Genomic DNA, 20,689 nt, shown 5'->3' with positions numbered 1-20,689 from the left:
GCCTCTCTGAACTCTTCCTCCGCCTGAACAAAAGCCTTGCAGCTATTAAGCAAATATAATTGTGAGGCAAATTTGGTTGCATATATTACCTTATCTGTTATTTAACCTGAAAGAAACCAAAATCTATTCCATTTCATTTAAGACTGATTTATATTCTTTTTTTTCTTCTAATTCAAACATTATAAACTCAAAGAACTAGTCATTCCTCCCCACTTTTTTACAGGACCCCTACCTGCCCTTCCATGATGCTGAATGCTAATCCCATAAATGAAAAAGCTAGTTAATGATATTGTGCATCAGTAATGTTTGAACTCTGGAGTAGTTTCTGTGTGTTTGCTTCTTTGTTTTTTAACCACAAAAACCAGAGGGGGAAGTGTGGGAGCAAGTGGGTTGGGCAGTGGCAAAAAAACCTCATGACACATTTCTCCGCCTCCCTGTGTTGGTGGAGAATGTCTGGAGCAGCATTTAAATTCTGGGAGGTCCTGATTGTCAGCAGCAGGAAGAGAAGGCGAGCAGGCAGCATCATCCAGGACGGGGCTCTCTTCTCAGCCAGCCACAGAGCAAGGTAAGCCCGCACCTCGCTGTCCCAGGCATTCGGCTTCGTTTCAGGGTGGGAAGGGCAAGTTGTAAGGAAAAGAGCTGAACTGTAAAGCTGTTCAGCAGACTTACGCTGTTTTAGTCTTTTAATTGAGCATGCCAGATGTATTACAGATTTCCTGGAAGAAAGGTAACTGGGAATTTTGAAAGCCAGTCATTTATATAACAAAAAATGCTTGGAGTCCTCAAAAGAACTAAAAGATTTCTTCCAATCAGGAAAAAAAAAAGAAAAATTCTATGCCCCTTTTGAATGACTATATATATTACTTTTAATGGGTAGATGGCTGTAGAAGCATTTAAAAGGAAAAGGATCTTTAGTGGCAATGTAAGCTAATAATTATGTTATGTTTCAATGATAAAATGTATCCATCTTATTTTCAAGGGAAAAAAACCCTTTCTGAATATTTCACTTCTTATTTAGCTGTTAAATTCCTCACCAAGATACCTGTATGACACTATGCAGACTTATTATCATGAATAGAAAAGCTGTTGACTTTTTTCAATGTTTTGGTTTTTGTTTCAAATTTCTAGAATGCCTTTCTTAAGTAACTGAGCCTTGAGACAGCTTCATTTTACCCAAGTAGTACCTTTTTAATAATTTAAGTTAAAAATCACACTTAAAATGCACGCTGGAAAAGTGAAGAAAGCAAGTTGCTTTCTATAGTTTTATTTTCTCTCTCTCTCTTTGTGTTCTTCTTCCCTGAGAAATAAATATTCCAACAGCACCTTATTATTTTAATTCAATTACTAATGATCTGTTTTTAGGTTAAGATAGCTGAGCTGTCACATAGTAATGGTATAATCCCTGGGACTCTAAATCTTTTTTTTTTTTTTTTTCAAGATTTTATTTATTTATTTGTCAGAGAGAGCGCAGAAGCACATGGAGAGCTCCAGGCAGAACAGGCAGAGCAGGCAGAGGGAGAAGCAGGCTCCCTGCTGAGCAAGGAGCCCCATGTGGGACTCCATCCCAGGGCTCTGGGATCATGACCCGAGCCGAAGGCAGGCGCTTTACTGACTGAGCCACCCAGGTGTCCCTGGAATTCTAAATCTTAAAGTTGAATATAGCCTTGTGAGATTCCTCTCTCCCTTGCCTAATAGTGAGAGATGGAGTAAAGAGGAGGCATTACAAATAGCAACTCCAAAGGCCATGGTGATTAAAACACAAGTTTTCTCCAAAAAGTAGAAAATATTCTACAGGAAATATATTTTATTTGTAATGATTTTGTAGTGTGGTAGCATAAACAGGTATCACTGTTTTACCCTACAAAGAAATCAAATATTCCTTACAAAATATTTTGCAGGAAAAATCACCATGAAAATTGCAGTGATTTGCTTTTGCCTCTTAGGCATTGCCTATGCGATTCCGGTGAGTACAACTGAATCTTAAAGGATATTTCTCAAAATAAATGAATTGTGTGCTCCCCTGTGCTAGGAACACATTCACATTGTAATCTCTCTTAATCTTTTCTGTTTCAAAGATTAAGCAGGCTGATTCTGGGAGCTCTGAGGAAAAGCAGGTAAGCATCTTTCAGGTTTATCATGCAGTCAGATGATTTATGCAGCTGCACGAGAGGCACTACAAACATATTTGTTGCCATTTTACGTATTTTCATAGTCATGCTGTTAATTCATAAGGATTTATTGACTGCCGGCTTTCAGCCTAGGCCAGTACTAAGCACAGTTACAGATGGTCACCGACTTAGGACGGTTCCATTTACAATTTTTCAACTTCATGATGGTGGGTGAGCCATATGCATTTAATGGAAGCCATACTTCAAATTTGCATTTAGATCTTTTCCTGGGCTACCAATATATAGAACAATACTTCTTGGGATGCTGGGCAGCAGTAGTGAGTCACAGCTCCCAATCAGCCAGGCCATCACGAGGGTAAACACCAATATGCTTTCAGCCATTCTGTACCCACACAAAAATTCCATTTTTCACTTTTAGTATTCAGTACATTAAATGAGATGTTCATGACTTTATTATAAAATGGGCTTTATGTTAAGTGCCTTTTGCCCAACTGCCAACTAATGTAAACATTCTGAGCATGTTTGAGCTAGGCTAAGAGGGACTATGATGCCCAGCAGGTTTAGGTGTAATAAATCCATTTTGACCTACCGTATTTTCAACCTGTGATGGGTTTACTGAGACATACCCCCATTGCAGGTTGAGGAGGATCTGTACAGCCTTTAGTAAATACACACTCTTAACACCAAACTAGTTCTTTGGGCCTTTATCATTTATGTAAAAGGAATTCTATGAAGTCATGTGACTTTTTCTTTCCACGAGTCAACATACTGTACTAGACATAGAAAATTCCGTCCTTTGCTTACTGAGTTTAAAATCTGTCTCACACACTGGACAGTTTGTATGATTCATAATATCTCCTAAGATATTGACTCAGAAACCCATTATAGAAAGAAAGGATTTGATGCTGTTTGGATCTGTTATGCTTGTCAGCTGATTTTAACAATTTCCTAACCAAACCTAAGACCAAATCAATAGATGTACATTCCCTTCCAAAATGGGTGAAACTGCGCCAGCCAAACAACAAATGGGCATTGTTCTGAGGAGCTCAGACTAAAAGGCACACAGAGTTCTATCCCAGATAAACAGAATAAAGGCCTGTATAGAGTTGCCTGGGGTCACTGAAAAGAGATTGCTGAATGAAGACATTAGAAGTTTTCTGCATGTGTTTGGGTGTGCAACTAGGTAGGTATAGGCATGTCTGTTTTCCAACTGATTTAAGAAAACAAATACCGAAGCACAGTAATAAGACAGAAAAATTAACATTTACAGAGAAGATAGAGTTCATACTATATGAGGCAAGAATTGGTGACTTTTTCATAGAATTAATGTGGCACATAAAGCTATAACAGTATAAAATTATTCAATTATATTTAGGAGATAAGTGAAGAGCTCAACCTTCCAGAATCCTAGAAATTTAGAGCTAGTCAGAAATATGTGAAAGTTATAAGGCTATCCCTCTGAAGATGAACATTGTTATCTGCGAGTGTTATAAGTATCAGGGGGGTTTTAATCTGTTTGTTTTGTTCACCTATAGTCCTCATGTTACCTTGTTTTAAATCATAAATTTAACTTATAAATGCCTTCTCTCTGAGCCATATTACATGTAGCAGCAGGAAATATATATATTAAATATATATAAATTATAACATATTTACATATACTCTTTATAATTTTTAAATTTAAAAAAAAAAAGAGAGAGAGGGAAACTTGGAACTCCTCTAGAACTGTAGTTTCACATCTTTTAAGGCAAGGAACGCTTTCCTCCAGCAAAAGCTTTCAGAGAAGCCCAGTATGAAGCTGCTCTAGTTGGAGCCAGCCCTGGAGAAAAGACCAAGTGCTACTGACTGGTTGCCTCCCTGCCCTTCCCCCACCCGGTGGCTGGCTGTGAAAGGGACCCGTGGAACTGGCCAGGGCTCTCATTCTTAAGGACTGGGAAGGGAAGGGATTGGCTCTGGGTGATACAGCCCATCAGATGACACTTACTCAGAGCAATTTCCATTCCTCTGTCCTAGGATAGTCATTTTCCAGATAAATAACTTGGCTAAAGGAAAGACCATTCCATTCACGCCTCTGGCACCTTGGAGCAATGGAACTTCTGTGCCATGATGTTAATATTATAATAATATTATAGTTCTGCTTGGTCCACTCAGAGCGCAACTAGACACATGTGGCTACTGAACTCACAACGTAGCTACTGCAACTGAGGAACTGAATTTTTTATTATATTCCATTTTAATTAAATTAAACAATCAGATGTTATACGACCGGAGGATACTGTATCAGACAACGAGCCTCAGAGAGTTCCTCCTTGTTCCATAGAGGGAACAATGAAGATCACCACTAATTAAGGGCACCTCTGCTTTAGACGTGCTTTATCTGAGGGGATATTTCAGCTAGTAAGCACAGGACAGGAATGCACGGTGTCCAGCAGGCACAGAATGCCTCATTGAGAAGAGCTAGTCTGCATGGGTTTGAACCCCGACTCTGCCACTTAATTTCTTTGCGGCTGAGTTTCTCTCGATCTGTAAAATGGGAATAATGATAGCTATCTCACAGGGGGTTGAGAGGATTAAATTAATATTTGTAAATCACTTTGAAAGGATGCCTGATCTAAGGGAGTGCTATATGAGAGTGTATTAAATAAATCTGCAAGAGAAAGGAAATGTTACAAGAGGTGTCTCAGGCTCTGGTTGACCATAGAGAGGCATACTATGCTTATCTATCAAGATCAGTGAAGTACAGTTGTTTTTTCAGTTTATCACTTAGAGACCCTTATGTTTCTTTCTTTAATAATGACAAATATGCAACATTTTTTGTAGCTTTACCACAAATACCCAGGTGCTGTAGCTACATGGCTAAAGCCTGACCCATCTCAGAAGCAGACTTTCCTAGCACTACAGGTATTTTTAATTTTAACTAATTTTAAGAATTAAATTTCTCACAATTAAAGAACAACAACAAAAAGCAGCCATCATGCAGGCCATTCAGGCCAATTAAACGGATCCTTCCTGCCTGTCAGTAAATGTGAACGTAAGATAGCAATTGATCTGGTTATGTCAGCTTTTCCCCACTTATGAGGCTGAAAAATAAGACCTGCTTTGGATAGAAAAGGCTAACTTTTGAATTAAAATATGAGACATGTTTGATATAAACTGATATGTGTCCCTCCTTCTTCAGAACACTGTGCTCTCTCAAGAAAATGATGATTTTCAACAAAAGGTGAGTCCTCACCATGAGTCAGAAGCCGATCATGCCACAGAGAGATGAAAGAAGCCACTCTTTCACCTAATGACATGGCCTGGGTTTGATTCCGACAATATTCTATTAGCAAATGTTACAGTAAATTGCCAATTTAAAGCCCGCGCAGAAAAAAAAACAAAAAACACACACACATGTATTTACTAACCTTTAGAAATACCAGGTTTCAATATCATATGATCTCTCTGATATGAGGAATTTGAGAGGCAGGGCAGGGGTTGTTGGGGGTAGGGATGGAAAAAATGAAACAAGATGGGATTGGGAGGGAGACAAACCATAGGAGACTCTTAATCTCGGGAAACAAACCGAGCGCTGCTGGGGGATTGAGAGGGAGGGATAGGGTGGCTGGGTGATGGACATTGGGGAGGGTATGTACTATGGTGAGTGCTGTGAATTGTGTAAGACTGATGATTCACAGACCTGTACCCCCGAAGCAAATAATACATTATATGTTAATAAAAAAAAAAAGAAAGAAAGAAAGAAATACCAGGTTTCTTCGGATAAGTTTAGTGCGGCAGGAAATGTTTACTAATGTCTGTTATTTGAAATAGTAAGCCTCTTAACATTTTCTTTAAGGTATTTTGTAAATGTCTTATCTACTATCTGATAAACATCTAATAATGCCCATAAAAGCCAAGATTTTATCTCAGGGGAACATATCCGTTCCTAACATAATGGTTTATGTGACAGCTATTGTTTTTTATTAAGACTATTGATATATTTGCTAAACAAAGATATAAGTTAAATTTGTTTTCCTTAACATCTGTTTAAATATGCAAAGAATCTCTAACTAGGAAAGTTAGATAAATAATCCAGTTTATTTGCTAATCAGAAGTTTAATAGATATTCAGTGATTAATTTGGTTGACAGCTTTGAGTTGCAGTTGACAGACAAGCATAATGGAGTCACCTCTTGCTTATCCATGCCGATAAGGGGGTGGTTTTAGGTTTTGGTATATGCATTAATACATGGATGCTCCATTCTCCTGAGAATTCTCATTTCAAATAAAAAGTAATCTCACAGTTATGCATCTGTATTCATTTCATCATTGAATTTGGTAATTTAAATAATGTCTAATATGAATAAGGAAAAGCAATGTTATCCATGGAAACGTTATACTCACATATATGGCTTGAAAATGTCTTTGAAAGTAATTACTTATGGAAAAGCAAGAAAAATACCTCAGATTATGATTCCATTCATCCTGGTGTTAAAAAAGAAGTTGGAAGATACTCACTTTGCTCTAGAAACCACTGAATACATTGTTGTGAATGCAAAGATTCTGAAACCAAATTAGTCTGTAAGATAAATGCACCAGGAAAGACTAAGGGAAAATAAAAACAATTACCCCAATTTTTCTGCCATCTTGTTTTTTAGACTCTCTCAAGCAAGTCCGATGAAAGCCATGAGGATGTAGACGACGATGACAGAGACGATGTGGATAGCCAGGACTCTGTGGATTCCAATGACGTAGATGATGACTCTAACCAGTCTGATGAGTCTGATGAAGTGGTCACTGATTTTCCCACTGACATTCCAGCAACCCAATTTTTCACTCCAGCTGTCCCCACAAGAGACTCAAATGATGGCCGAGGTGATAGTGTGGCTCATGGACTGAGGTCCAGATCGAAGAAGTCCCACACATATGAAGTCCAGGTGAACCCTTAAACAGACACATAAGATATCTATGATTCGAGCCCTATTCTAGGATACCGAAGTGTGTCTACTCACAGTCATTTATTCATTCATTCATTCAGTAGGAATTATTAATTTATGATTTAAAAAAATTTTTTTAAATTTATTTATTTTAGAGAGAGAGCAGGAGGAGGGGAAAAGAGGAGGGAGAGGGACAAGCAGGCTCCACCCTGAGCTCACGACCTGAGCCAAAATCAAGAGTCTGGTGCTCAACAGACTGAGCCACCCAAGTGCCTCTAATTTATGACTATTGAACACGAAACCTTTTTTCACTTGGTGATTTTATGTTTAAGTTCATGCAATTTCTCCCTACTTTTGTCTCTCAATCACACTGATCTTTTCCCAATCCTGGCTCTAAAGCATTTATTCTACTCACTTTTTTAGATTAAAGAAAAAAACTTTGGAAAACAGCAATTATTTTCACAATATAATGGTCATGCTTTGAAGTTAAATACCTGAGATGAACTGTAGGGTTGCAAATATTGCTTAATCTATAGTTGAAGGATCTGAATTTGACACATAACCTTGCCACTTACTAATCGTTTTACTTTTTAACTTTCAGTTCACTTTCCCTTTATGTAAAACAGAGATCATGAGACCTACATCATAGTCTTTATCATGTGCATAATTGATGTATCTATTAAACTAAAGGAGATGAATATGTGAAAAGACTCGGTTAAAAACAAAGTAACACGCTAGTCCTGTTTTCTGCTGCAGCCAAATTTAGACAATTTTCAGTATAATTGGTCTAAAAGTTAGAAAGCGGAATTAGACTATTCCCATCCTTGGCTCTTCATTTAATTCTTCTTCCGTTTGTTCTGTGATTCAGTATCCTGATTCTACAGAGGAGGACTTGACATCACTTGTGAAAAGTGAGAGTATGGAAGATGACTTCAATGCCGTCCTTCTTTCCCAAACAGTGCGGGGAACTTCTGATGGGGACAGCCATGCAAGATACAGTCAGGAAACCAGTCAGATGGATGACCATAGTATGGAAACCAAGAGCCGCAGGCACACCAGGGAGTATAAGCTGAGAGCAAGTGATGAGAGCAGTAAGCATTCCCATGAGATTGGTAGTCAGGAAAATTCTGAAGTCAGCAGTGAACTCAGCAGCCAAATTGTTCAAAGCCATGAAAATGAGCAAGTCCTAGACTCCGGGAGTGTGGAAAAAGATAATCACCTGAAATTTCGCATCTCTCATGAATTAGACAGTGCATCTACTGAGGTCAATTAGATGGAGAAAATGCAATTTCTTACTCTGCTTTTAGTAAAAAGAAAAAAATACACTGTAGCAGGATGGGAGACAATATGAAATGCTTATTTCTCAGCTTAGTTGGTGAAGGTATATGTATATGGATCCTGAAAGAGATACCAGTTTTGATTGTTAGTTTAGTGTGTGGCTTCATGGTAACAGCCTTGTAAACTAAAAGCTTCAGGGTTTGGTCTATGTTCTTTTCATATAAGAAATGCAAGCTGTCACTGCATTGTAATGTTTGCTCTTCTTTTATGAATAGAAATTTATGTAGAAACAAACAAAATACTTCTACACACTTATAAAAAGAGAATATAAATCTTTACATCACTATAACATTTGTTTTTTAAATTAGTGTATATTTGGTTGTGATTATTTTTGTGTGTGTGTGAATAAATCTTAGTCTCAAATATAATGAGTTTAGTGGTATCTTTTTCTTTTATTCTTTCTTTTTTCCCCCACAATTTTATTGAAATATAAATGACTTATAACATTGTGTAAGTGTAAAGTATAGCACATGACGATTTGATACACTCATACTGAAAATGATCACCACCATTGCACCAGCTAACACCTCTATCTTGTCACATTCTCTGTCCTGTTACATAACCATCATTTCTTTTTTGTGGTGAGAGCATTCAAGATATACTGTCTTAGCAATCAGTTACGAATTTAGCGAAACTGCTAAGCTTAGTAGAGAGCAATCCAGGGTTTGATGGATCAACCGTACAGATTCTGGCTGAGTTAAAGTTCCAAGTTATAGAAACAGAATTCAAGTTGGGGTTGATATTCAGCCAGAAATCCTCCAACCATGCAGGACTCTTTAACCCAGGGGAACACCTTTTTCTCATTTTTACAAAGCTGATATAAAAGCTAACAAAAGCCTAGCTGCAATCACAAATCAATTTTATTGTTTTTCATCACTCACAATTAATTGCTCAGTAAATTAATTGCTTCATTGTCCCTGGATGAAAATTTGATAGGTTCCATAGCAGTTTTTTCCCTAGCTATTTTGATCAACCATAGATAATAAACAGTCATCTTATATTGGAAATTTTTTAAATGCTGTTTCAGGTAATAAGCAAGATTTTCAATTTCATTCAAAACTGAAAGTTCTGGAAGCCTGAAGTGGAACAAGCATCATTACTTCCATATCTTGCTCCTCTGCTCTTTCTAAAACTAGAAATTCCACTTGGAAATTTTGAAATTCTATTAAGTAACTTTTAGGACAAAAGGGGAAAAATTAAGAGGCAGAATTTCTAAAAAAGAATAATAATGAAAACACAAAATCAATAGATTATAATTAAATCAGTGATCACAGAAAAGCGATGGTCTTAAATTCATGCAGCAATAAGCACATTAAAAAATGAAAATAAAGAGGTGCCTGGATGGCTCAGGTGGTTAAGCCTCTGCCTTCAGCTCAGATCATGGTCTCAGGCTCCTAGGATGGAGCCTGCTTCCCCCTCTCTCTCTTTCTGTCTGCCTCTCTGCCTGTGATTTCTGTCTGTCAAATAAATAAATAAAATCTTTAAAAAGGAAAAAGAAAAGAAATAAATTGAGCTTCCATCTTAAAAATTAGAAAAGAACAAAAAATCAAAGCAAAATAAAGGGAAAAAAGGAAATAATAAATTTAAAAGCAAAAGTAATGAGGTAGAGAAAAGTAGTAGAAACTAATAAATGAAAATACTAGCTTTTTGTAAAAGCAACCACAGCAAAATAGATAAATCTTTAACTCACCCAGTAAAGGAAGAAAGGCAGAAAAAAAAAAAATAAGAAATACAAGCAAGAAGATAACCAATGACACTGGTAAGTTTTTAAATATTGAAAGAGACTACTTTACACAGCTCCATACAAATAAAATGGAAGACCTAGGTAACTTGGATTATTTTCTAAGAAAATACAACTTATCACTCAATAGTAGATAAAAATAGTAGATAATAATGTAGAAAGCATAAATAGACAGATTTCCATAGAGGAATGAGAAAAAGTTATCAAGGAACTAACTATAAAAACTGGATCCAAATGATTTTACAGGGAAATTCTATGAAACCTTCAAAGACCAGAGAAGCCCAATCCCATTTAAATTGTAGCACAGAAGGAAAACTCTCAAATGATCTCCATGAAACAAATATAATTCTGACACACCAAACCTGGTTAGATTACAAACACACGCACACACACGAAAACTATAAAGCAGTCTTACTCATGACCAGCAACGGAACAATTCTAAATAAAATGTCAGCAAACAGAATCTAAAATCACATTTAAAGACTGCCTCATAATCAAGAGGGGCTTATCCCCAGACAATGAAACTTCAATATTAGTAAATTCATTCCTAACTACATCATCATGTAGTTAGATCTAAGAAGAAAGATGTTATGTGATTAGGTAGATGTATAGATGACAAAAAGGACTTTGCGTTAGTGAGCTATTACCAGGATGAAAATAGTGAGTAATTAACAGCCCCGATATCTCAGTGATTTATAGGGTCGAATACTTTTCTTGTTCTCACTCACCAGTCTGTGGATAAGCAGGGATGCTTAAGATTCAGGCTTCAGGATGGACTCAGGTTTGCTCCATTTGCTTCTCCATTTGAGATCAGCAACTACCAGGGGTCTGTCTTTTAGATGGTAGAAATGGAAACCCAAGAGGGGTGAGCAGAAACATATGACGCTTCAGACTCTGAACATGACACACTACTACTGTTGATCGTTTAAAGCAAGCCACGTGCTCACACCCAAAACCAATGTACAGGTGAAGTATTCTTTCCTAACAATAAATCATGATAGAAGAAGGGAAAAAAGAAATAATTTGTGAACACATAGTAAAATGCAGCACAGACTTTGAGAAATTTCAACACACATTCTTAATTTCAGAAAAATAACATAAAAATTAAGATATACTTTCTTAACATGATGAAATATTTTATACCTCAGTTTAAAAACCAGCATCCTACTTAATGGAGAAAAAATTTTCATTAAGATCAAGGACAAAGCAGTTATGTACTCTGATGTCCTCTATGTCCTTTGATATAATTTGAGATGTAGCAAAGTATTGGAGATAAAAGTTAATAATCATAAACATTCAGATGCATAAAACTTGAGAAAGACTTGATATATAAATTATATCTCTATGTAGATCATGTAATACTACACTTAGAAAACAAAGAATCAGTACTAAAGATAATAATTTCTGTAAAGTACCTGAAACATATACATAAAAATGCAAACAGTAACCATTTAAAAGATACAATGTCATTTAATATAGAAACAAAAAAAGGATAAAATACTTAAGGAAATGTGCCAAAACTATATTAGAAAAACTTCAGTAAGTGAAGAAGCTAAAAAAAAAGCTTGAAGCTAAAAAAGGCTTGAAGAAATCGAAAGACATCATTTGTTCTCATATAAAACAACTCAACACCATAAAGATGACAATCCTCTCCAAGTAATACACAAATGTGATTCCAATTAAAATAAAGGTAAACTAGAGTGATGCAAGCTAATCCTAAAGTTCATATGGAAAAATAAACATGTAATAATGGAAGAAAAATCCTGAAAAATAAAAGTTGTAAGAGAGGACTAGCCCTAACACGTATTAAATCAGACTATAAAACCTCTCTAATAAAAACACTGTGGTACCAGCAAACAAATAGAGTGGGAAGGGAATAGAAAATCCAAAAATAGACCCAAATACATATGGAAACTACTAGAGGACATCTAAAATAATTTGGGGGAAAAATGGACTTTTAAATAAATGGTGTTGAGTGACTGGATATTCATTTGGAAAAAAGATAAAATTGAATCCATATCTCACACTACACAACAGAATAATCTCCAAATAGACCAGAGATGTAAATTTAAAAGGAAACTATAAAAACATTAGACAAATACATGAGAGAGTTACTTTATAACTTGGATGTGGGGAAGCTTTCCTAACTAAGAGAAGACTCAATCCCATATCACCTGCTATAAACTGGATGTTCATGTCCCTTCAAAATTTGTAATTTGAAACCTAATCCCCTAAAACATGGGTATTAGGGTCAGGGACTTCGGGAGGTGACTAGGTCATGAGAGTGCAGTCCTCACTAATGGGATCAGTGTCCTTATAAGAGAGACCCCAAGAGTTTCCTGGCCCCTTCCACCATGGGAGATCACAGTAAGAAGATGGCTGTCTATGAACCAGGAAGCAGGCTGTTACCAGACACCAACTCTATGGAGGCCTTGATTATGAATTTCTCAGCCTCCAGAACTGTGAGAAGTAAATGTCTGTTGTTTATAAAGCAGCAGGTCTTTTTGGTATTTTTGTTACGGTAGCTCAAACAAGCTAAGACACCCCTATCCTTGAACTCATCATTAGTGAGCTGCCCCTTGGGCTCCCATTATATTTGCTTCATTTGCCACTTCATCACAATCAGCCACAGGTGATAGCTTTATTAATTATGCTGTCCCTGCCTGCCATAGAATACAAGCATCCCATTTCCTCCTGGCAAGCAGCTCACACTGGGCTCAAAGCCAAGGACATACAGGTTAATCCAATGAACCCTCAAAACTAAGGTTCAGACTTCATGAGAGATAATGGCTGGTAGCCCAGGGGATGGCGGAGAAGTTTGTCACGTTATCCTGGGCCGCAGCCGGTTTATAGTTGGCGGGCGGACGCTGGTCAATGGGACACGTCCCACTGGGGCACCGGGAGGCTGAGGCTGGCAAGCAGGAAACCATGCACCACGACTGCAGAGCAAGGAGTCAGGAAGGAGTCAGGAAAGCTCACCGGAGAGTGAGGGACCCTGGGTGTTCTTGCGCTGGCCTAGCCGTGGCCCCATTGAAACAGCAGAGAGATAGGACACAAGCCAGTAAGAGTTCGTTTCCTGCAGCGTCCCTCCGGTGCCATCTACCGACAAAGCTGGCCGTCATTCCAGCTGGCCCTGTGCGCAGGTCCGATGCCAGTACCACGAAGCAGGACAGCAGGAAACTGAGAGGGGTCACAGACTTTTTGGGGAAAAAAAACTTATTCCCACTCCTTGGGCAAAACGAGTAAAAAACGGGCTTGGGAAATCTCTTTACTGATAGAATGAAAGGACGTCCTCAAAGACAAAATGAGGTCATAACCAAAGGACCAAAGACCAAACTTGAAGGGGATTTCCATTTGCTAAAACTGGAGGGATGTGAGAATAAAAACAATAATGGCAATAATGAATTACAACAAATTAAATTTTTTTCTTAGTTTCATTGGTACATAGTACATACACATTCTCGTATAGTGATACTATACGAGAGGGCATAAAAGAAGGAAAGGTCTTCTTTACAGATAAATGCCAGATAATAGTAAATATAGAAAGAATGGTAAAATTAGAAAATCAGTTTGCAACCCACAGTATAATATTGACTCAGGAAATGATCACTAATGAGTGTTAAAATAATTGCACAAAAGGTTATTGGCAACAGAATATTCACCTTGTTCAAGAAGATCACCCCCACGAATTAGTGATTCCAAAAGAAGATGCTTCTAACTAGAGGGTTTTGGTGGTCACCATCTTCATCCAGTAATCAAACTTAGCTTCACAAATGGGACGACTCGACATTTGCTTCCTAATGTTACACAGTAAGAAACATACAACATCCCCTACGAAACGTTTTTGTAAAAAGATGTTTAACAGAATCAAATCCTAGGAAAACAAGCAAACCCAGACATTGAGTTACTCAATGATACGACTGGCCTGAACTTTCTAAAAGGTTTCCAGATGAAATTCAGGACACGGTTATATTTGAATGTCAGATAAACAACAAAATCTTCTTTTATCATAAGCATGGTATGTATTATACTAAAGAATGAGTCATTATTTATCTGATATTCAAATTAACTGTATTTTTATTTTTTGAATCTTTCAATCCTAGAAAAAAAGGGTGTTAGCTTATTTAGATTAAAAGCCTAAAGAGGCATAAGTAAGGACAAAACATGAACTTTGACTGGCACCTGGACTGAAAAAGAAACAAGACTATAAAACACATTTGGGGACAATTATGGCAATTGGAATATACACAGTATGTTAGATGATACTGCAGAATTACGGTTAATTTCCTTAAGTGTGATCATGGCATCATATTTATGAAATGAATGTCCTTGTTCTTCAGAAATATTTAGGAGTGATGTGCCATGGTTTCTGTAATGTGCTTTCTGATGATTCAGAAAACACAGGGTACACAAGGGGAGAGAAACTAATGTGGCAAAATGTATTATTCTTTCAACTTTTCTCAAGGTTTGGGAATGTTCCCAAAATTGGGAGTAGAAAGAAAGGGCTGGCAGAATACAAGAATGTATGATAAATAATGTCCTTAAAATAATGTCTCATCCATTAATATAAAAGTCTCAGAACAATTCCTTCATGGTTAGCTTCTTACATAAAATCAAGAACAAAGAATTAATACATTTTTACAACAACAAAAAAATAATGTTTAAACTATGTCCCGTCACCTAGTATCTCCTAATGATCTTGTAGATGCTGACTTCAGATGCAATCTGACAATATTTTCATCCTTTTCCATGTCGGTAGTATAACCTAACCATGATTCGGAGTCCTTTTTTACTGGTCGCTGGTATGGCCTTTTCCCCTCTCCCACACCTAATATTTCAGGCTTCTAGTAACAGTGGCTCCAAAGATTGTTTGATTGCAATTATAATGGTAACAACAAAACTTCCCTGTGAGTTAGTGTTGCCTGTGCAGCAGGGGTGAGGCAAATAATTAAAATAAGCAGTTCTGTTCTTGATCTGTACTGAGCATGCAGAAAAGGACTTAAAAGCCCTGTTTGTGCAGAGAAAGAAAGAACTATCTTCTACGGCACAATTTCGTGAGGCAGTTTTTTATGCTTCCTCAATTTAGTGAATTCCCATATTGAAGAATTATGAATTGTGTTCTCCACTTGCAACACCCAGACCCAAAGCACACACTGTCTAGCACATTACATGTTCAACTGCAGTATTGTTCCCTGCAGTCTCGTTGACTTGATCTCTTTTATTCCAGATACCATAAAGACTTATATGTCTGATTAGTGTGGTTATTTTCATCTGAAGTGCAGCTACGTATTGCATATTGGGTCCCAATCCCTAGATGCCCCCACCCCCAAGATGCAAACAAATCTGGGAGAACTATGTGGCTGAAAATACTCATCTGGTCAAATTGAAATGACAGGTTGGCAACCAAAAAGGCAAAAGACCAGTTGCCTCTGAGGAACCACCAAAACAATGTGGGGCAGATCTAAAGAAAAATCCAAAAGAAGGGTCCTAAAGGTGCCCTAAGTATTACCAATATCGTTTATAACATATCAAGGTACTACTTTGAAGCTTTATTTAGAAATTATTGAGTAAAAGTACAGAAGTTTTGCATGGAAATAATACATCTGATTTCTTGAGGGGAGGCCTCACCCTAGTAAAGCTCAAATACCTGACTTTCCCCACACATCACCTTCTTCCTCATTCCAGACACTAAGGATGGAGAGGAAGGGGATTAAGTGCTGATGTTGACATGTTCTTCTAAAGAAGGCCTCCATTGTTTCCGTCTGGTCAGGCTGCTGTAACAAAAATACCACAAACAGGTGGTTTATAAACAACAGAAATTTGTTTTTCACAGTTCTGAAGCCTGGGAAATCCAAGATCATGGTGCCAGAAGGTTTGGCACCATGAGAGAGCTCACTTTCTGGTTCATAGACAGCCATTTTTTTGCTGTGTCCTCATGGGGTGAAAGGGACTGGCGATCCCTCTGGAGCTTCTTTCATAAGGTCATTCTGAGCTGTGCCCTCTTGATCTGACCATGTCCCAAATCCCCACTTTTTAATACCATCACATCGGGGTTAGGACTTCAACATATGAATCTGGGCAGGGTGAGGGGCACACAAAGAGTTAGTCTACAGCACCTACCTTCCAGCCTCAAACCATTTGGAAATGCTCCAAAACACAGGCAGACTCTTCTTGGCAGTGCCTTCAGAGCCCCTCGGAGGTGTCAAATCAGTGAGCGAATCTACCTCAAAAAACTGACAAACAAGAGCAAAACAAAACGAATGCCCCTTTTCATCACTTTTATCCAATATAGCACTGGAAGTTCTAGTCATTGCAATAAGGAAAAAATAAATTAAATTAGATTTTAAAGGTAAAGAGCACACAAATTAGAAAAGAAAAAATAAAACTATTTTTAGACATGATTCTCTATGTAGAGAATTCCGAGAAACCTACAAAGTATTCCTAGAACTAAACGATGAGTCCAATAACATTGTGGGATTCAAGATCAACATAGAAAAATCAACTGAATTCTTATATTTGACAATGAACAAGGTAAAACCAAAATTAAAATGATGTCATTTATACTTGCTAAAAAAAGTGAAATGTTTAGGTATAAATCTAAGAAAATAGGTATAAGATCTGTATGATAAAAGTTATAAAATTGTGATTAAAAAGAAACACATACACAAAGATACTTGGGAATTCACACCATGCAATAGCAAAAAAACCCCCAAACAATCCAATTAAATACTTGGGGATTCACACCATGCAATAGCAAAAAATATCCCCAAGCAATCCAATTAAAAATGGACAGGAGGGATAATACTCCATTGTGTATATGTACCACATCTTCCTTATCCATTCATCCGTTGAAGGGCATCTTGGTTCTTTCCACAGTTTGGCGACCGTAGCCAGTATTATGCCTCCATCAGAAAGGATGAATACCCAACTTTTGTAGCAACATGGACGGGACTGGAAGAGATTATGCTGAGCGAAATAAGTCAAGCAGAGAGAGTCAAGTATCATATGGTCTCACTTATTTGTGGAGCATAACAAAGAACACGGAGGACATGGGGAGATGGAGAGGAGAGGGAGTTGAGGGAAACTGGAAGGGGAGATGAACCATGAGAGACTATGGACTCTGAAAAACAACCAGAGGGTTTTGAAGGGGCGGGGGTGGGGGGGGGTGGAGGCTGAGGAACCAGGTGGTGGGTAATAGGGACGGCACGTACTGCATGGAGCACTGGGTGTGATGCCAAAACAATGAACACTGTTATGCTGTAAATAAACAAATTAAAAAAATGAAAAAAAAATAAAGCAATATAACATTAAAAAAAATGGACAGGAGGGGGCGCCTGGGTGGCTCAGTGGGTTAAAGCCTCTGCCTTTGGCTTGGGTCATGATCCTGGGGTCATCGGAATGGCCCGCATCGGGCTCTCTGCTCAGCAGGGGGCCTGCTTCCTCCTCTCTCTCTGCCTGCCTCTCTGCCTGCTTGTGATTTCTCTCTGTCAAATAAATAAAATATTTTAAAAAAATAAATAAATAAGACTACGAATGAAACTATAAATGAAATGAAAGGGGACATTAAAACTACAGGAATGTAAAGGATCATGAGAGACTATTGTCAACAACTGTACGCCAATGAATTGGATAAACTGGAAGAAATGGATATATTCTTAGAAACATGCAACCTACCAAGGCTGAACCATGAAGAAATAGAAAACGTGAACTGTTCAATGACAAGTAAGGACATTGAATTAATAATCAAAAATCTCCCAACAACAACAATAACAACAACAACAAAAACCCAGGCCGAAATGGCTCTATGGCTCTATGGCCAAGTTCTACCAAACACTCAAGGAAAAATTAATACCAATCTTTCTCAAACTATTCCAAAATATTGAAGAGAAGGGAACACTTCCAAACTCATTTTACAAGGCCAGTGTTACTATAATAATGGATACATGTCATTACATATTTGTCCAAACCCACAGAGGTACAACACCAAGAGTGAACTCTCATGTAAACTGTAGACTTTGAGTGATTATGTTGTGTTCATGTGGGCTCATCAGATATACCCAGTGTACCAATCTGATGGGAAATGTTGATAATGGGGAAAGCCCTGCATGCAGGGGGCAGTGGGTACATGGAAAACCTCTGTACCTTTCCCTCAATTTCATGTGAACTTAAAACTGCTCTTAAAAAACAGTCTTTAAGGTGAACCATAAGAGACTATGGACTCTGAAAGACAAGCTGAGGGTTTTGAAGGGGCGGGGGTGGGAGGTTGGGGGAACCAGGTGGTGGGTAATAGGGAAGGCACGTATTGCATGGAGCACTGGGTGTTGTGCAAAAACAATGAATACTGTTACGCTGAAAAAATAAATTAATTAATTAAAAAAAAAAAACCCAGTCTTTAAATATGGGGGAGGGGAACCGGCAATAGTAGTGAAAAATTGTAGCATATCATTTAAGGTCACTTAGATTCAATTAGGAAATAGATAGCATACTCAACCAGCTAATCTGACTAGGAGTTATATAGAATGGGCCAGTTTTTATTCTAGGCTAATTTGGCCCCACAACTGAAGCATTATCTTCCTGAGTCTTCTACTCAGTGCTCCATCTTTTATAAACTTTCCCCTCTTTGGATGTTGAGAACTAGAAAATTTTCCTGCTCTGTGGGAGCATCAGAAATTTTCCCACTTGCTCCTTTGGGGTAGTTCCTTTCCCTGCAGATTTCCTGGCAGGCAGTTCGGTCCTCAGGCATATTCCTCACGTGCATACTCTGAAGACTCAAAGGCAGCTCTGCAGATCTCTGGAGATCTTTCTGCAGTTCTCTCCCCTGTGGTACTATGGTACTGAGGCAAATTGGTCTCCCTTGCACCTTGGCCTCCTTGGCCACCCTAGCCTCAACTTAATCTTCTCAACTGGGAGGGACTGCACTACAGGCTGGGAACCCCCTCTAGGGAATTACTGGGAAACTACAGAACTGTCATCCTCTGTTCATCTCCTTCTTTATCTTCTTTCAAGGATTACTGTTCATCACTGCTGATTGTCTGATGTTTGCAAACCATTCTTTATAAAACTTGACTGTTTTTTTCAAACTCAGGGTAAGTGGGTATATCTATCCCTTTTGCTCCATCAGGGCTGGGAAGAGAAATCCTTTAAAACTAGTTTTAACTTAAAAAAAAAAAATTAAAAGGTCCAAATAAGTTATGACCAAAGGGAAATAAAAAGTGAGCTGGCAGAATTCACAGGAGGAATTAAGGATTTAAAATAAATAATTAGGGGTGCCTGGGTGACTCAGTGGGTTAAGCTGCTGCCTTCGGCTCAGGTCATGATCTCAGGGTCCTGGGATCGAGTCCCACATCGGGCTCTCTGCTCAGCAGGGAACCTGCTTCCTCCTTTCTCCCTCTCTCTGCCTGCCTCTCTATCTACTTGTGACCTCTCTCTGCCAAATAAATAAATAAAATCTTTAAAAAAAAATAAAATAAATAATTAGTGGGGTGCCTGGGTGGCTCAGTGGGTTAAAGCCTCTGCCTTCAACTCAAGTCATGATCCCGGGATGCTGGGATTGAGCCCATCAGGATCTCTGCTTGGCGGGGAGCCTACTTCTCCCTCTCTCTCTCTGCCTGCTTCTCTGCCTACTTGTGATCTCTGTCTATCAAATAAATAAATAAAATCTTAATAAATAATGAAATAATGACATAAAAGCCACATTCGAAACTATAAAAAGATACAGGGGTGCCTGGGCAGCTCAGTTGGTTAAGCCTCTGCCTTCAGTATCTCGGGTCATGATCTTGGGGTCCTGGGTTGAGCCCTGTGTCCCTCTACACTCCCCCTTGCCCTCTGCTTGTGCTCTACCCTCCCCCTCTCTCAAATAAAGAAATAAAATCTTTATTTTTTTTTCAAGGGTGGGAGAGATAACTTTTATTCCAAAAGACTTCCATATCCATATTCCATATCAATAATAACATTTAGGTAAATGTATACCCTTGCTTCATAGACAACATTCATTTGAGTGCTTAAGTTAAGGTAATTAAAAATTATATATTATATATTTTTTTCACCAACCCTATCTCATTTCCTTATATAGGCAGCATCCTATAGAATAAAAAGTCTGATTCTAAAGGCCATATCTGCATGCATAGATTTTTTACACCAATCTTGTGAAACAGTATGTTCAGTTTCCAGGGATAATTAGCATCAACTTAATCTGTTGTTAATTTCAGTTCTTTCCCACCAAGTACATTTTTTAAAAATTGAAAGATACTGTAACATGGAGGGCAGAATTTGTTAAAATTCTGTTAAAAAAAAAGAAAATGGGGGCGCCTGGGTGGCTCAGTGGATTAAAGCCTCTGCCTTTGGCTCAGGTCGTGTTCCCAGGGTCCTGGGATCGAGCCCCGCATCAGGCTCTCTGCTTGGCGGGGAGCCTGCTTTCTCCTCCTCTCTCTCTCTGCCTACTTGTGATCTCTGTCTGTCAAATAAATAAATAAATAAATAAATATCTTAAAAAAAAAAAGAAAATGATAAAAAGAAATAATTAGAAAGAAGATAATACAGAAATCAAACACAGTAGCTCCAAAATAT

The 20,689-nt window shown here is 38.0% G+C and overlaps 1 protein-coding gene across 2 annotated transcripts; it reads left to right on the top strand.

The window, feature by feature from the left end:
• The first annotated feature begins 463 nt into the window (after window positions 1-463).
• SPP1 (secreted phosphoprotein 1) lies at window positions 464-8,567 on the top strand. Of its 2 annotated transcripts, XM_045984876.1 has the most exons (7): window positions 464-565; window positions 1,899-1,963; window positions 2,076-2,114; window positions 4,950-5,030; window positions 5,308-5,349; window positions 6,766-7,044; window positions 7,913-8,567. In XM_045984876.1, the coding sequence occupies exons 2-7, from the start codon at window positions 1,910-1,912 to the stop codon at window positions 8,315-8,317; spliced, it is 900 nt and encodes a 299-aa protein (XP_045840832.1). In that variant the 5' UTR covers window positions 464-565; window positions 1,899-1,909; the 3' UTR covers window positions 8,318-8,567. The 2 variants fall into 2 exon arrangements, with proteins under 2 accessions (XP_045840832.1, XP_045840840.1); XM_045984884.1 differs by lacking the exon at window positions 4,950-5,030.
• Window positions 8,568-20,689: the final 12,122 nt, after the last annotated feature.

Source organism: Meles meles, chromosome 2 (genome assembly GCF_922984935.1).
Source record: "Meles meles chromosome 2, mMelMel3.1 paternal haplotype, whole genome shotgun sequence".
Classification (NCBI taxonomy): domain Eukaryota; kingdom Metazoa; phylum Chordata; class Mammalia; order Carnivora; family Mustelidae; genus Meles; species Meles meles.
The sequence above is the reverse complement of the archived record's forward strand: the minus strand, read 5'-3'. Positions and strand labels throughout refer to the sequence as shown.

What these genes read in the sequence shown, in the direction of transcription:
- SPP1 (XM_045984876.1), top strand. Translation starts at nt 1,910, where the DNA reads ATGAAAATTGCAGTGATTTGCTTTTGCCTCTTAGGCATTGCCTATGCG. An exon ending in GCATTGCCTATGCGATTCCG is followed by an intron (nt 1,964 to 2,075) that starts GTGAGTACAACT and finishes TCTGTTTCAAAG; the next exon opens with ATTAAGCAGGCTGATTCTGG. An exon ending in CCCACACATATGAAGTCCAG is followed by an intron (nt 7,045 to 7,912) that starts GTGAACCCTTAA and finishes TCTGTGATTCAG; the next exon opens with TATCCTGATTCTACAGAGGA.